Source organism: Pecten maximus, chromosome 6, assembly GCF_902652985.1.
Source record: "Pecten maximus chromosome 6, xPecMax1.1, whole genome shotgun sequence".
NCBI lineage: Eukaryota > Metazoa > Mollusca > Bivalvia > Pectinida > Pectinidae > Pecten > Pecten maximus.
The window spans coordinates 4587180-4604087 of record NC_047020.1 but is presented as its reverse complement, the minus strand read 5'-3'; the positions used below and the strand labels follow the sequence as shown (position 1 = coordinate 4604087).

At 35.1% G+C, this 16908-nt stretch overlaps 1 protein-coding gene across 1 annotated transcript in view; it reads left to right on the top strand.

Moving 5' to 3' along the window:
- Positions 1–6182: 6182 nt before the first annotated feature.
- Positions 6183–16908, top strand: part of LOC117329959 — a 45302-nt gene continuing 34576 nt past the window's right edge. The window contains exon 1 of the mRNA XM_033888191.1: positions 6183–6586. Coding sequence (XP_033744082.1) covers positions 6535–6586 — 52 coding nt within the window. The 5' untranslated portion in view covers positions 6183–6534. The remainder of the gene's footprint in view (positions 6587–16908) is intronic.

Genomic DNA, 16908 nt, shown 5'->3' with positions numbered 1-16908 from the left:
CCAGTCTCAAAAACGTTTTTCAATCCTTAACTAAAACTTGCATGTAGAACGCACTACAGCATTTCCTTACGATATCCTTGATTAAGATGTTTTGCCTAACCGTATCTCCAACATTGCTTTTCTATGTACAAGCTAAGGTGAATGGATTGTCCTATGGTGAGGAACGTTCAAGAGGGGCCTGCTCCGTACTTTTATCCAGTTTTATATATCTACCCTGGCACTCGCTGTCCACTGATTCTGTCATTTACAGAGATACCACATACAGTACATATCAATTTGTACATAATGGTACTGCTTACATTACAACGAATCGCACACCCGACAAATGGAGTGGCTGGAGGGCAGATATTCTGTATATGCCATGAAGTCATACACACACTGATTTCGGATCATGTAATTAAGTTTTTGCTATGTAACAATTGTGGTTATCAGTTACAAATTGCAATGACTTATTTACAGTCCTCCTGATCAATATTACACTTCAAATATGTTTAAACTTGAGAGGCGATGTCAATTTGTCAGAACAGAACAGATACGAAAGAGACGATAATGACCCCCTGATGTAGTCGTGTGTAACTTCGTAGTCTTTCGTGTCATAATCTCGGCTTTTAATCCTTCCTTTTCTATCCTGACCTCTAGCCTTTTGTTTTACAGAATGATCGTTACGTGTGGGAAGGACGTTTAAAGTGATAATGTTTACGTAATGTATGCACTTTTAAATGCAGTTCAACTGTTAATAGCCCTACTTGAAATACTTGAGACATACGAGGATTAGTTGCATGCCTAACTTTAAATACCTGTCACGACACACAGACTACAGACTGACCAGCGTGACACTTACTTATCCCAAATTGATATTAAAGAACTATTTAACGTTAAAATAGCAACTCATATATTCAATGTTACCAGTTCTCAAGTTGAAATGCTTAACAAATGTCTACTTTTTTATATTGATTTCTATAAACATTTCAGTTTTGACATGTTCTCAATGTGAGATTCTATTCACGTATTCGTATATCGCAGACCAGAGTGTTTGGTGGGTATGACTACTTACCAGTATGGCTTTGTCGGAATTTCAGAATTAAAGAATTACTGAAAATAAAACTCAATGAGTCTTTTTAGGCATGAATACATATGAAAACACGTCCATTGTGTGTTCGACAGAAAATGCGACGGATCAGCCACTTACAATTGTATAGCTACACAAAATGTTCACCTCAATCATGGCTATATTGATCGACATTTACGACTTCAAAAAGTAAAAAATCATACCTGGGTTTACTTTTAACACCTGCATATATTACTGTTATGTTTGTTTTACGTACATGGACTGTAGACAAATCACTGATTATCGTACCCGCTGTGGTCTGACTATACAACAATAAGGACGCCATTCCATACGTATAAAACGCTCCATATATATTCTGTAATTACGGTGTGCAAAGAATTGAAAAGACTCGCTCTTTAATATTTCTAGTCAAACAACGGCCGGTTATTTTCACTCAAAAGTTCCCAAAAGATCTTAATTCAAGTTCAAAATCCGTTGCCATTTGATATAAATTTATTTATTATATGTCAGGGTAGGGAATGGATAGCAAACTAATCACAAAGAATGTGGATGGTTCTAAAACACAATGGTTCGAATATTGATCCATCTAAACCTTTCACACGGAGCTTCAAAAGGCATCAAGCAATTATATCTTTATATAAATTAAAGAAAACAGTTATAGAAGATTCAATAAAAAATAATTTGTTTGCTTTTGTCATGCAGGTCAATTATAAATAGGGTGTTCCATTCGATAGGACATTGCGTAGTTTGTAAAGACAGATTTAATCGAAGGGTAACATATTTAACAAAGAAATCAATATAAAAGCACAATTGGTGGTGTGATTAATAATTAAAACCTTACTTTGGTATTGGGCACTATAAACGACCTTCGTACACCATCATCACGAATTAAACTATTTTCAGTGTTAATTCCATCAACAAAACATTAAATAATCTATAGGATGTTTATCACACGAGGAATGTCCAGGAGTATTGTCCTATACCGTGTAGGGTTTACCACTGAAGCAGAAAATAGCCACCTGGAATGTATGCATTTCAAATTGTCTTTCAATGTGCTTGGATTGTAAATAATAAAATGTTAAACTGAAAGTAATCTATGGTGTATACGTATGGATAGCCTAGCTATACGATCCTTTGATTTGTCTATTAGTTTTAACACTAAACATCAAAATAAACCTTTAGTGGCCCCGCTAATTGAACGTTCTGTCCTCACAACGTTATGTACAATGTATATTATGGCGCTACAAAGGTTCTGAAATAAACACGTTATACTGACGGAACTCGGAAATGGCTAATATAATGGAGCTGTCGCTGGTAGGAAACGACGGCCTCAGTAAAGCAATGCTGTGTATAGGCCTGGATCAGCAGAGTTACAAAAACATATTCTGAATGCTAATGTTGTTCTTTGAAATAAGTGCCATCTGATAATTTGGACAGTTTGTGGAAATGAAACTTTTGTTTCTAACTCTAAATGAACATTATAACACAGAAGTTTCAGAATAACGTTTTATAACGCATTAACAATAGCATTATACAAAGTGTTTTGTCGGAAAAAAAAACATTCAAAACGTGTGTTTCGTTTATCACCCGAGTACTCTGATTGGGAGTGTGGCATTGCCTGGATTTAACCTAGACATGGCAGTTGTCAATGAGGTAAAGGACGCCTCCCCTTCCAAAACACCTGGTCGTTTTCTCCTTGGACCTTTTCAATGGATTTTCGTACAAATGTATTTTAGGTATAATTAGAATTTCGTTTACACCGGTAATTGTTAAACAGTTAATCATTTTCTTGAGAAAATTACCTCATATTCACCGAAGATTCTAAAATTTTTATTTCTTAAAATGAAACTTTAAACTTTAAAATAAAACAAAAGATTTAATATTACGTTACAGTATCAGTCGTTTCTACGTCAATCCCTCTTTCTGACGTTACCTAGCGTTATATACCATACCTTCCGTCAGACGTAAAGGATACGGACTGGGTGATGGGTGGAGAATGACTTCCATCACGTGTGACAATAAATGCCTACAACATTTTAGATATAATTAAATGATCACTGACACAGTAAAGCGGCCTGTTTAGTGGTCAAACTTTCACACGTATTTCTCTTTATTGACCAAGTTCATGTATCCTTCAAAGTCGTATATGTACGAGGACTGACTAGACATTTAGAGTAAGAAAATAAATGTCAATTTATGTATACCCGAATTGTAATTTCATCCCGTCAGTATGTCATACAAGTGTTTTTCATGTCTGACAATGAGCGTATTAATGGAATGTATGGTGTGTTGGTTTTTATTTACAGAATATACTATTGTTACAATGATTTTAATCTATATACATATACATTTTCTCTAGTTTTATAAATAAAAATCTGAGTCAGCACACATTGATCATTGTGTGTGTCTGTTTAGTCTAGATCCGACATGGATATTAAAAACAAACAGAATGAATTCAAACATAAAGTAATATTAAAATTATTTATATAATATCCACATTGTAACACATTTGTTGAAAGCCTCCTGGACATTCGGCATAATAAATCTGTAATTACATATTCATATCCGATAATCTCCAAACACAACAATGTAGCTTGAACTAGACGGCAGACACGTCAATTCTGCTGCCACATCGATATGATGTGGGCCCACCAGTAGAGTAACGTGACCCCACCAAGACCTTTCTCCGGGAACAACCGACCTTAGATTGGTATCGAGGACCAAGTGCGTGGCCGATCGACCTTTTATAATATATAATATTTAACTAAAGATTTAAATCAGAATTAGAATTACTACGAAAACACAAACTGCATTTATTTTTTTAAATCGTTAACTGTAAGAGGATAATGTATGAATTTGACACGGAGTTGTGTAGTTTACATACAAGTATATGAATAATGAAATAGGTTATCAGGTATGGGTACTGATGCAAAATGTTGAAACTTAAATATCAATATACATACTGTATACCTATATGTATGAGTGACATATTGCACTAGATTAACTGATTAGTGCCCCTTTTGTATTATTGTTTTTATTTCGCTTGCATTCCCCAATGTACATGCTGATACCTGTTTGAATTAAAACTTTGCCAAAAAGACAGAATGTCATTCCGTAAATGACCTTGTAACATTAAGACACACAATGCAACCCCTTCCATTCTTAACTATAAAATGTATAAAATGTTATTCTTGACATTTATGATATAAGCTAAATAACTTTCTAATCGAAAGACCTAGCTTGTATCCTAGGTAAAATCTACTATCGTCGTCGCACAAAGCAAAGATCACCTTAATGACAATACAAAACAGTAAAGCTAGAAGTGGATTGTAGATATCTCTACTATAATAATAAGTAGTTCATCTTTCACCAGCTTCAGCGAAAATCTGAGAGTTCTCTTAAATATTTAGATATCCAGAGAAAACTAGATTAAATATCTATTAATTGATTTCAAATCGGAGTTTTACCTGCTTATATAAAATAACGTAAACAACCACAGATAAGTACGAGTAGGTAAACAAAACGGGAGAGACTGTGTGAGGTTAGTGAATTGTGTTTGAGATATGATTATTTAATAAGGTATATATCAGGTATACCTTATCATTATCATACCAATGTAAGTATACAACGGGAGAAGTCTCGAGTAGGGGGATCATTAGGCCTAACGTACGAACGTGGTAGTCATGACTACCCACTGTCCGTGACTACTTAAGTCTCGTGGTGTGTTGTAGTCCTATCTATAAGAACGTCGTATTTTATGTTTGTATTGGTCTTTGCGACAATTAAGAGATGTTAAGGCTTATTGTGTACGAATACCTTTTTGTTCACTTACTATAATGGAGCTGGAATCAATATGTTAGTTTTAACGCTTTAATTTCGGATTGCAGAGATTGACTCGATTTACAGTTCTTAGTTTCGTTTTCTTTATCATTGTCGTACAAACGCGAGAGAGTTCACACGCTGTAAATGGCGTCCCACTGGACGATAGTGACAGGATCAAGAGATATTGTTGTTATTAAATTCGAACTAAACACATCAGAGAGTCTAATGGACGGTCAGCCGAATTGTCATTCGTTTGTAACCAAGTTATCAAAATACACAATTGTATCAGAGTCGACGAAGCTGTCAACAACAGCCAGACCCACCGACAGTGATATGACCACTGCTTAACACGCGTGTTCAGGCGGCTTCTCAAAGACTTTCTATAGCAACATACAGTCACATAAACCAATAACACCTGTAGGAAACAGCATTAACTACCGTGTAAATACAGAACATTACATACCAATTGTTTGGCGTTACCTCCAATAGGTTACGGTACAATCGATACCTGACGCTGGCACTATTTACGTGGAACTTTTGTTAGACGCGGTGTTATTTCCGCTCTACAAATTCCTCCCATAACCGTCGTCTCAGGTGTACACCTTATCGTGCAAAATGATCGAATTTCAATATTTCAGTTGTTTTTCTTTTGTGTCAGTATGGAAACATAATCAACAAAGACAAATGTAGTGTTTTGGTTGTTAAGATAGTCGATTTAGCTGAGGGTCACTTTACACGAATTGATTAAGAAACATAAAGACGCACTATTCAATGCGTATTGATATTTGCTTTGTAGAGTACCTGCCCTTGAGTTGATATACCATAGTTATTTTGTAGCCATGTCTTTAAAAGATGGAATAAAGGATAAGTACTGACACAACCATAGCAGCTATTCATTATCACAAACATAAATAGTTTAATAAGATAGAAATGACGTGACCTTACGTATATTTGTTAAGTCATTATTCAATCAATATTCTCTAGCATGATACACATAGGATTAGTTGCTTTGAGAGAACTGTTATCATATTCTGATAAGATATTTCAACATCCCACTTTTTCTTATGTAGATTTATTTATGGTATAGTAAATCAAGCAAATGTATTCTTTGATAACACATTAATATACTGTACTGATGGGTGACATGCGTGATTACGCTGCAGAAGCAAGTGATATGATTTACTCAATTACATTAACATGACTCCCCGGGTAAAGTGGCTCCTCTCATACAAGCTTACAGGTATACTGTAATGAAAGGAACCGGAGACGGAACGTGAAAAGCGTCGCTGAGAGTGACAGACTTTACGCGGCCTATGTATGTAACACAGAGTGTATACATATATACACGACCCTCTGTCACCGGCACGACTGGACCTGCGATACCCGTATTTCGAAAATGTCGATTTTTTCTCTTTGATTGTGGACGTGTACAAAAGAACTATTTTAACGGTGGCAATTCATTCCAAAACATCAACCTCTTTAGAGAGGTAAAGTGTCTATCGACTTAATGACTGGGTAAATAGCTCATCGTCGTCAGCATGAGAGCGACTCCTTATTGAGGATTGGATGTGTTCTACACGTGCATTTCAGGCAGGCAGTTGTCATGGATTCGAAGACAGGGATTTAAATCTTCTGTATGAAATATGATCACTTTCCTTGGAATTGTTATCCTTATACAGGCTGCTTGTTTATCAGGTGAGTTATTTTTCAAGTTGAAAAAAAAATCGTTCCGATAGATTAGATTACATTTAAATCAATTAAAAGCTAAAAGAACTATAGATTATTTTACCGATAATACGTTAACGACTCTTTATTATTATCATGAAGATAAAAGCTTTCGGCAGCATTGTTCAGGGTATGTGTGATGTGTATTGTGTAGATTGCACGTGCTAATGTTCAAACGTCTTTCTAATATATATTCAACATTATTTTATTGTTTTATGGTGACGGACCCCGCGCGCGCGCAATGAAGGCACACGTTCGCATTGACTTATAATCTGTAAGTTAAATGGAGTAACATTTAAATACGTTTTAAAACAAAACAAATGACTGGCTGGCGTAAAATGAAATCAATTCAAATATCGATTTAAATGCAAATGTGATGAGATCTAGTGTTATGAAGTCAATGTTAAATCCCTGTGCAATGTAAGCAAGTTTATCTCGGGCAAAGCGGTGTCCCACACATCACAACATCCCCTCCCGACATACCTTTGTCCACAATACATGTAACAAATCAGCATGCATTACCCGTTTCCGTCCCTCTAACCCCATTGCTTTACTCCGTTAAAATGTCCCTTACGTAATTACCTATCGTAGATATACAACCCCTACCAGCTCATATTGGTCTTTCTTCCATATACTTATTAACGTAGCAGCTATAATTTATTGTCATATAATCTCTTCCCGAACACACCAATGTTCCAAAGTATGACATATATCAGAGAACTTTCTTTGCATACAGGTCACTACCCCATCCCAATGTATTCCCAAAGCACAAGGGTCCATAAAAAACGTAAAACAGTTTAGGCTCTAAGCATCACCGACAGGTCTAACAAGAACTAAAAGGCCGAGGAAACATATTAATTTATTTTATCTCTACTGTATCTAGCTCTTAATTTGTATTGAAAGTTGCTGTAATATTTTGTCTTTTCTGCAAACCTTTAATAAATCCTCCTTTATACCGTTACTTCCCTTACACGTACATTATACGCTACGAACATTATCCTTCACGTATCAACATAAAAAGTGTACATTATTAACTATATACAATCTCTCACTACCCTATAAAATACTCCCTGTAACCTATATACAATCCCTCACTACCCTATAAAACACCCCCTGTAACCTATATACAATCCCTCACTACCCTATAAAACACCCCCTGTAACCTATATACAATCCCTCACTACCCTATAAAACACCCCCTGTAACCTATATACAATCCCATCCTACCCTATAAAACACCCCCTGTAACCAATATACAATCCCTCACTACCGTATAAAACACCCCCTGTAACCTATATACAATCCCTCTCTATCCCATAAAACACCCCCTGTAACCTATATACAATCCCTCACTACCCTATAAAACACCCCTGTAACCTTAATACAATCCCTCTCTACCCTATAAAACACCCCCTGTAACCTATATACAATCTCTCACTACCCTATAAAACACCCCCTGTAACCTATATACAATCCCTCACTACCCTATAAAACACCCCCTGTAACCAATATACAATCCCTCACTACCCTATAAAACACCCCCTATAACCAATATACAATACCTCTCTACCCTATAAAACACCCCCTGTAACCAATATACAATCCCTCCCTACCCTATAAAACACCCCCTGTAACCAACATACAATACCTCTCTATCCTATAAAACACCCCCTATAACCTATATACAATCCCTACCTAATCCTATAGAATGCCCTCTATAACCTACATATGAAATCAACAATCCCCTCCAAACCCAATAAAACGCCCCTATACACCTTGTACAATCCACAACCCCACCCTAATCCAGTAAAATGTCCCAATAACCTATATACAATCCACATAGAGATTGTAATTAAACGTCATAACCTAATCTGTGGAAGTAATGTTACCCTCCCTTAGAGACATTGTAATGAAACGTCATAACCTAATCTGTGGAGGTAATGTACCCCTCCGTCAGACACATTGTTATGAAACATCATAACCTAAGCTGTTGAAGAATTAAATCCTCCCTCAAGACCAGCCCTCTACTAAATTGGTCATTTAAACCGCCTCTTTGTACACCTCTGTATCACCCCTCAATAAGAAATGCTTTTAATTTTGTACCACACACGAACTCGGTTGTATGTATGAGAGAGGTTGATGTATTATTGCGCTGCTTCGGTGTTGTTTATAGGGTTTGTGAGATGATGCTATAGAGTTTGTGAGATGCTGGTAAGGGTTTGTGAGATGTTGGAAAAGGTTTGTGAGATGCTGGAAAGGGTTTGTGAGATGCTGGAAGGGGTTTGTGAGATACTGGAAAGGGTTTGTGAGATGTTGGAAAGGGTTTGTGAGATGCTGGAAGGGGTTTGTGAGATACTGGAAAGGGTTTGTGAGATGTTGGTATAAGGTTTATGAGATGCTGGAAAGGGTTTGTGAGATGTTGGTATAAGGTTTATGAGATGCTGGTAAGGGTTTGTGAGATGTTGGAAAGGGTTTGTGAGATGTTGGAAGGGGTTTGTGAGATGCTGGAAGGGGTTTGTGAGATGCTGGAAGGGGTTTGTGAGATGTGTGATAGGGTTTGTGAGATGTGTGATAGGGTTTGTGAGATGTGTGATAGGGTTTGTGAGATGTGTGATAGGGTTTGTGAGATGTGTGATAGGGTTTGTGAGATGTTGGTATAAGGTTTATGAGATGCTGGTAAGGGTTTGTGAGATGTTGGAAAGGGTTTGTGAGATGCTGGAAGGGGTTTGTGAGATACTGGAAAGGGTTTGTGAGATGTTGGTATAAGGTTTATGAGATGCTGGAAAGGGTTTGTGAGATGTTGGTATAAGGTTTATGAGATGCTGGAAAGGGTTTGTGAGATGTGTGATAGGGTTTGTGAGATGTGTGATAGGGTTTGTGAGATGTGTGATAGGGTTTGTGAGATGTGTGATAGGGTTTGTGAGATGTGTGATAGGGTTTGTGAGATGTTTGATAGGGTTTGTGAGATGTGTGATAGGGTTTGTGAGATGTGTGATAGGGTTTGTGAGATGGTGGCGATGTTGATATCGACTATTGTATACCTCCATCAAACGAGTTATACGAGTAGTTATATATTTATAATAAACATGATAAATAATTCACACGACCGTACGAAATACCTTGACAATATCTGTATAATAGTAAGATATAGAAGCTATAGAAACTTACAGTCGCTCTAGGATGTCTTCATGTCGCTACGATACTATCTAACATCAGCCTTCGGTAATCTTAATGTTAATTTAACAAACACTTAAGTCCATTTACTACCATAACGATGACCACAATACACAGCCGTGTAGTAGTTAATTATACTCGGTCAGGCATCCGCAGTGTAATTATAAAGTGATATTGTGTTATCTGTATATATCATATAAATTTTTTACAAATATACCGCGCTGTTTTAATACCGAAACCTATTCTATGTTCTACTGCCACCTAATATCCACCTAATATCCTGAAGATTGTGTCTTATATCACCATCCCAATGGGTAGTTCACTGACGTACTGTAAAATATAAGTGTTCAGGGAACATAAAGAAGGGAAATCCAGCAATTCTGTCATTAATGATCCTTTTTAGCGGAATATCACCGTTTCAATTCAGCAGACTAAAAATGTCAGGGATATTTTTTTTGATAAAAATGAAATTTCGGTTTTACTTTGGTTAAAAGCCTTCAGATAAAGTTCCCTTAGTACTTTGTAACTTACGGACAGGTACAACAAAACGATTGGACCCAATTCTAGAGGAAACAGAATGAAAGTTCCACATCTTTATTATAATTGGTGTCTCGAGAGAGAAACAATACCAACAAAAAGTAATCTTGGTATGTTATCATCTGATATCCATCTTTTTTAATTAATATGGTTTGTTATCATTTGATGTCCACCTTTGTTAATTAATATGGTTTGTTATCATTTGATGTCCACCTTTGTTAATTAATATGGTTTGTTATCATCTGATATCCACCTTTGTTAATTAATATGGTTTGTTATCATCTGATGTCCATCTTTGTTAATTAATATGGTTTGTTATCATCTGATGTCCATCTTTGTTAATTAATACGGTTTGTTATCATCTGATGTCCATCTTTGTTAATTAATATGGTTTGTTATCATCTGATGTCCACCTTTGTTAAATAATATGGTTTGTTATCATCTGATGTCCACCTTTGTTAATTAATATGGTTTGTTATCATCTGATGTCCACCTTTGTTAATTAATATGGGTTTTTGTCATATAATGTCCACCTTTGTTAATTAATACGGTTTGTTATTATCTGATGTCCACCTTTGTTAATTAATATGGTGTGTTATCATCTGATGTCCATCTTTGTTAATTAATATGGTGTGTTATCATCGGATGTCCACCTTTGTTAATTAATATGGTTTGTTATCATATAATGTCCACCTTTGTTAATTAATATGGTTTGTTATCATCTGATGTCCACCTTTGTTAATTAATATGGTTTGTTATCGTCTGATGTCCACCTTTGTTAATTAAGATGGTTTGTTATCATCTGATGTCCATCTTTTTTAATTAAGATGGTTTGTTATCATCTGATGTCCATCTTTTTTAATTAATATGGTTTGTTATCGTCTGATGTCCATCTTTGTTAATTAATATGGTTTGTTATCATCTGAAGTCCATCTTTGTTAATTAATATGGTTTGTTATCATCTGATGTCCATCTTTGTTAATTAATATGGTTTGTTATCATCTGATGTCCACCTTTGTTAATTAATATGGTTTGTTATCATCTGATGTCCACCTTTGTTAATTAATATGGTTTGTTATCATCTGATGTCCATCTTTGTTAATTAATATGGTTTGTTATCATCTGATGTCCATCTTTGTTAATTAATATGGTTTGTTATCATCTGATGTCCATCTTTGTTAATTAATATGGTTTGTTATCATCTGATGTCCACCTTTGTTAATTAATACGGTTTGTTATCATCTGATGTCCATCTTTGTTAATTAATATGGTTTGTTATCATCTGATGTCCATCTTTGTTAATTAATATGGTTTGTTATCATATAATGTCCATCTTTGTTAATCAATATGGTTTGTTATCATCTGATGTCCACCTTCGTTAATTAATATGGTTTGTTATAATCTGATGTCCACCTTTGTTAATTAATATGGTTTGTTATCATATAATGTCCATCTTTGTTAATCAATATGGTTTGTTATCATCTGATGTCCACCTTCGTTAATTAATATGGTTTGTTATAATCTGATGTCCACCTTTGTTAATTAATATGGTGTGTTATCATCTGATGTCCACCTTTGTTAATTAATATGGTTTGTTATCATCTGATGTCCACCTTTGTTAATTAATATGGTTTGTTATCATCTGATGTCCACCTTCGTTAATTAATACGGGTTTGTTATCATCTGATGTCCACCTTTGTTAATTAATATGGTTTGTTATCATCTGATGTCCACCTTCGTTAATTAATATGGTTTGTTATAATCTGATGTCCACCTTTGTTAATTAATAGCTTCATATCTGAAATCGCGACACATCACACTTTCTTAAATTCATTAAGCAACAGCAAAGCATCGTTATAATCTTTAACAGCTTTATACAAACACAACAGAAAACTTTAACTCGTATGTTCAAAATACGAATGAAAAAAAAAATCGGTGCAAAACATCTGTACAAAAATACAACAGGGATCAAGACAAATTCAAAATAAAGGTCATATTGTGGATAATGTAAACGACCAGGTGGGTTGTAAATCACAGGCTGACTTCGAGGGTAAGCATATAATGTACCTCGCGTCGTCACATGTGTATATACTGGTCACCATGGTATCTGAGAGGTTTGTAGGATATTACGATTGCTCTGATACATTATAAAAGATTTCCGAGCATTCCTTGTTGTCAAGCTGAATGCACTACAAATCATTCCTCAGTATAGACTATAAGTTTTAAGACAGAAAACCCTAGTTAGTTTGTTGGTCAAAGGGAGTGCTCACGGACATCAAAACTCTACCTGTCATGTAGTATAACTACACATCAACCTCACAAACAAGGGGTTCATATATCAGGATTTCTTGAAAATATCTCCGGTTGATAAATGAAATCCATCTCTTCTGCTAAGGAGTTTAGTTGTGGGATGATCACGTTTGCACTTACATAACGCACAGAAGTTTGTGATGTCTGCAAGTAATCCAAAAGGCAATTCTTCATAGGGAAAACACTGTTAATCTGTTTTAATTGCAAAACGGGATAGTGATAGTAACTCTTAGGTAATCCTTTTAAACACAAACACAAATGTGACATTAGTCTCGATTGAGATAAAAACTGTCTTAACATCTTAGATTAGTTATGGCGTGGAAATAAGAAAGAAAAAAAACAACAAAAAACAACAACACGAATGTTCATTGAAACCCGTTACATATTTTATGAAGTTTAGTAAAGATAATATTTTCTACTTCAGGTAAACGTACCTATCTTGAAGTAAATTTTAGTTATATCTAAACAAATGCAAAGTTTTTTAAAAAAAAAATATATTTGATTTTAAAACGCAAAGATGAGAGGAGTGTCTTTCTCACGTGTTGAATATTCGTTATACCAGCTAACATTCTTTGAGATTCAAACTGATACCTTATGCTAGTATCCATTGAATACAGGTCGCATGTTTAAACATCTCCAATCAAAACAGCATGGTATTGTCAATCAATCAATAGGTCAATCATTTGAATCTTTAATGTATTTAAACGGTGATTGTGAATAACATGGAAAATTTCATGTCTGAACAAAGTAAAAATTGAAAATTGAGTAAATTAAAGTACATATGATACATAAACCTTTTAAAACAGCGATGGATTTTAATTGATAACACCAATGAAAAAAATAAGAAGAAATTTAATACTTACCATCAATTCTCAATGAATTATACATAAATTTCACATCGATTATAGATGCCTGAAAAGAAATCATGCTGATTATTTTCACATTGATTATAGAATTGTGATGAGTAAAAAATAATATTGACAACAAATAACTGATGAATAAATAATCTGATACTGGCTTTAACTGACTGATGAATAACACATTATGATTATAGCATACTGACGAATGAAAAAAATTATATTGATAATGAATGATGAATGAATGATTTGATATAGACTTTAACCTACGATTATTAATGAATTTTAATTGGGTACGACTAAACGGTTAATTGAGAACCGTTTATGGCAGATACTTAACCGCCGAATGAAGAAGAAAACTACCAGACTGGCGATGAAAATTTAATATGAGACTAACGATGATATCTTTAATACAGACCGACGATGAAACCTTACATACAGACCGACGATGAAACCTTACATACAGACTGACGAAGATACCTTACATACAGACTGACGATGACCCCTTACATACAGACTGACGAAGATACATTACATACAGACCGACGATGATACATTACATACAGACCGACGATGATACATTACATACAGACTGACGATGACACCTTACATACAGTCCGACGATGATACATTACATACAGACCGACGATGACACCTTACATACAGACCGACGATGATACATTACATACAGACTGACGATGACACCTTACATACAGACTGACGATGACACCTTACATACAGTCCGACGATGATACATTACATACAGACCGACGATGACACCTTACATACAGACTGACGATGATACCTTACATACAGACTGACGATGATACCTTACATACAGACTGACGATGACACCTTACATACAGACTGACGATGAAACCTTACATACAGACTGACGATGATACATTACATACAGACCGACGATGATACATTACATACAGACTGACGATGAAACCTTACATATAGACTGACGATGATACCTTACATACAGACTGACGATGGTACCTTACATACAGACTGACGATGGTACCTTACATACAGACTGACGATGGTACCTTACATACAGACTGACGATGGTACCTTACATACAGACTGACGATGGTACCTTACATACAGACTGACGATGGTACCTTACATACAGACTGACGATGGTACCTTACATACAGACTGACGATGGTACCTTACATACAGACTGACGATGGTACCTTACATACAGACTGACGATGGTACCTTACATACAGACCGACGATGATACCTTACATACAGACTGACGATGACACCTTACATACAGACTGACGATGATACCTTACATACAGACTGACGATGACACCTTACATACAGACTGACGATGATACCTTACATACAGACTGACGATGGTACCTTACATACAGACTGACGATGACACCTTGCGCCTTGTGTGTCAAACTCTGACACCCTGGCATTGCATGGAACTTATAAATTCACTTCAATATAGCAAAGCAATTATGAAATATATAATTTTCAGTTTCCGTTTTCATGAAAATCTCTTTCACCACAAATTGTTACGAAATATGATCAAAAATACTTTGATAGTGTAACCATTACAAAGAGCATGATAAGCTAAACTATAGTGAGAGGTGTTACACCTTCTCTACCTCTTTACCTGTTTACTTACACTCACCTGGACACCAGGTACACGGAGTTTGTCCATAGATATGGAATGATTTTAATATGGAGCATACGTCACATCAATAAAAATACCTATTATTTAATTCCTGATAAGATATTATATAAGAGAGGAAATCATTTGCATATTAAATAAGTTAGCTACGTCTGATACAAGACCTCTATACAATGGGCTGGTAACATAGTTAGTGCCAGACTGCCAGTATTTGTGACAATCTTAAGAAATAACACAGTTGGTGACACGGTCACATCAGTACACTATTATTTGTTTTGTCGATTATTCATAGGTCTGTCTCGTATGTACGTTTTACAACTTTCTCAGTCCTATGTTGAATTTCACAACTCATTCTTGGTCAATAATAAAATGGAGATACATTGGCCTGTATTACAGAGTTACGGGGCGTAGTTTAGTGTCAGATTTATAATATACACCGGTACTCCTATCAGATGGCCAATGCATCTTGCATGTTGAAATTATTTGTCATTTCCCGAAAAAAAATATCCTAAACATCGATCTTCCAAGAGAAAAAGTAGGTTCGGTATGTTATATGTTATTAATATCTTTTACGTCAATCATACATTTAACGAACATTGTATATTGTTTTGGTATACATTCAAATTGCCAGTATGATTTTAATCAAATTTTCCGCATGGCCCTTTACCTATTAGAAATTGAACACACATTTTACCTTTTTAACGTTTAAACAATCTATCAATGACATGATTTGTTACTATCTTATAGAAATCAATCTTATTGTGTTCAGTTCTACACACGACTTGGTTGAGTGAAATATGTCAATGTCTAGATTTAATACTACATTTTCATAGAATTCAAACTTATTGTGTTCAGTATTAAACACGACGAGATCTTGGCTTTGGGAAATATATCAACGAGAAGCAGTTCCCCATACTCTCTTAACATCAACCAGTCCTTGGGTACATATTTTAGTGAACTTTCTCAACGTTTGTACAATAATTGTTCAATAAGCGACTTGTAGAGAGAATTAAAACTTTGTCATTCACATATAACCAGAGTACCAAAGTGTATATTTACCATAGTATCGAGTAATAGTAATATCTCAAATAATAAATCGAAGCTATATCCTGTACTAGAAGTCGTCTATGATGAATAAGGTTGTTGTTTTTCACGGTATATGTATAAAACATTGTGTTTTATATGTTTTTTTGATAGTTAATTTTGTTTATTTAATGTTTCCAATCATATATGTTGTACGTCTATACACATTGCACGTTTCTATTGTATATACCTGTTGCTGTGTTGTAAGATCCTGTTTGTTTAAAACAATACCTATTATTGCATACCATGTGAATTGTTTACGAATACTCAAACGTGGTAGGAATATACAAACGCACTTGATATCCTTTTAAAATTACACAATATGCAAAATGTACCGAATTAATTAAGTTAGACACTGATTTATTTGTTGTTTAGTTGTTCCCGATCTTGTATACATGTCACTGGCTTGTAGGAGACCGTTTGATTATAAAGAAAACTACTTAACCCCTCGAGCTACGCCTAAGGTTTATGAGTACTAGCATTGGTTAGAAATATACTCACGTGCGCGGATATCCTATTTTCAAAAATTACACAACACACCAAATTTACCGGATTGATTAAATTACACAACACACCAAATTACATCTGCATGGTATATTTCAATCTATTACAGTATTAGGTAGTTACTATATCTATATTACTAAACATCTGTAGTGTACATTTCTATCTAT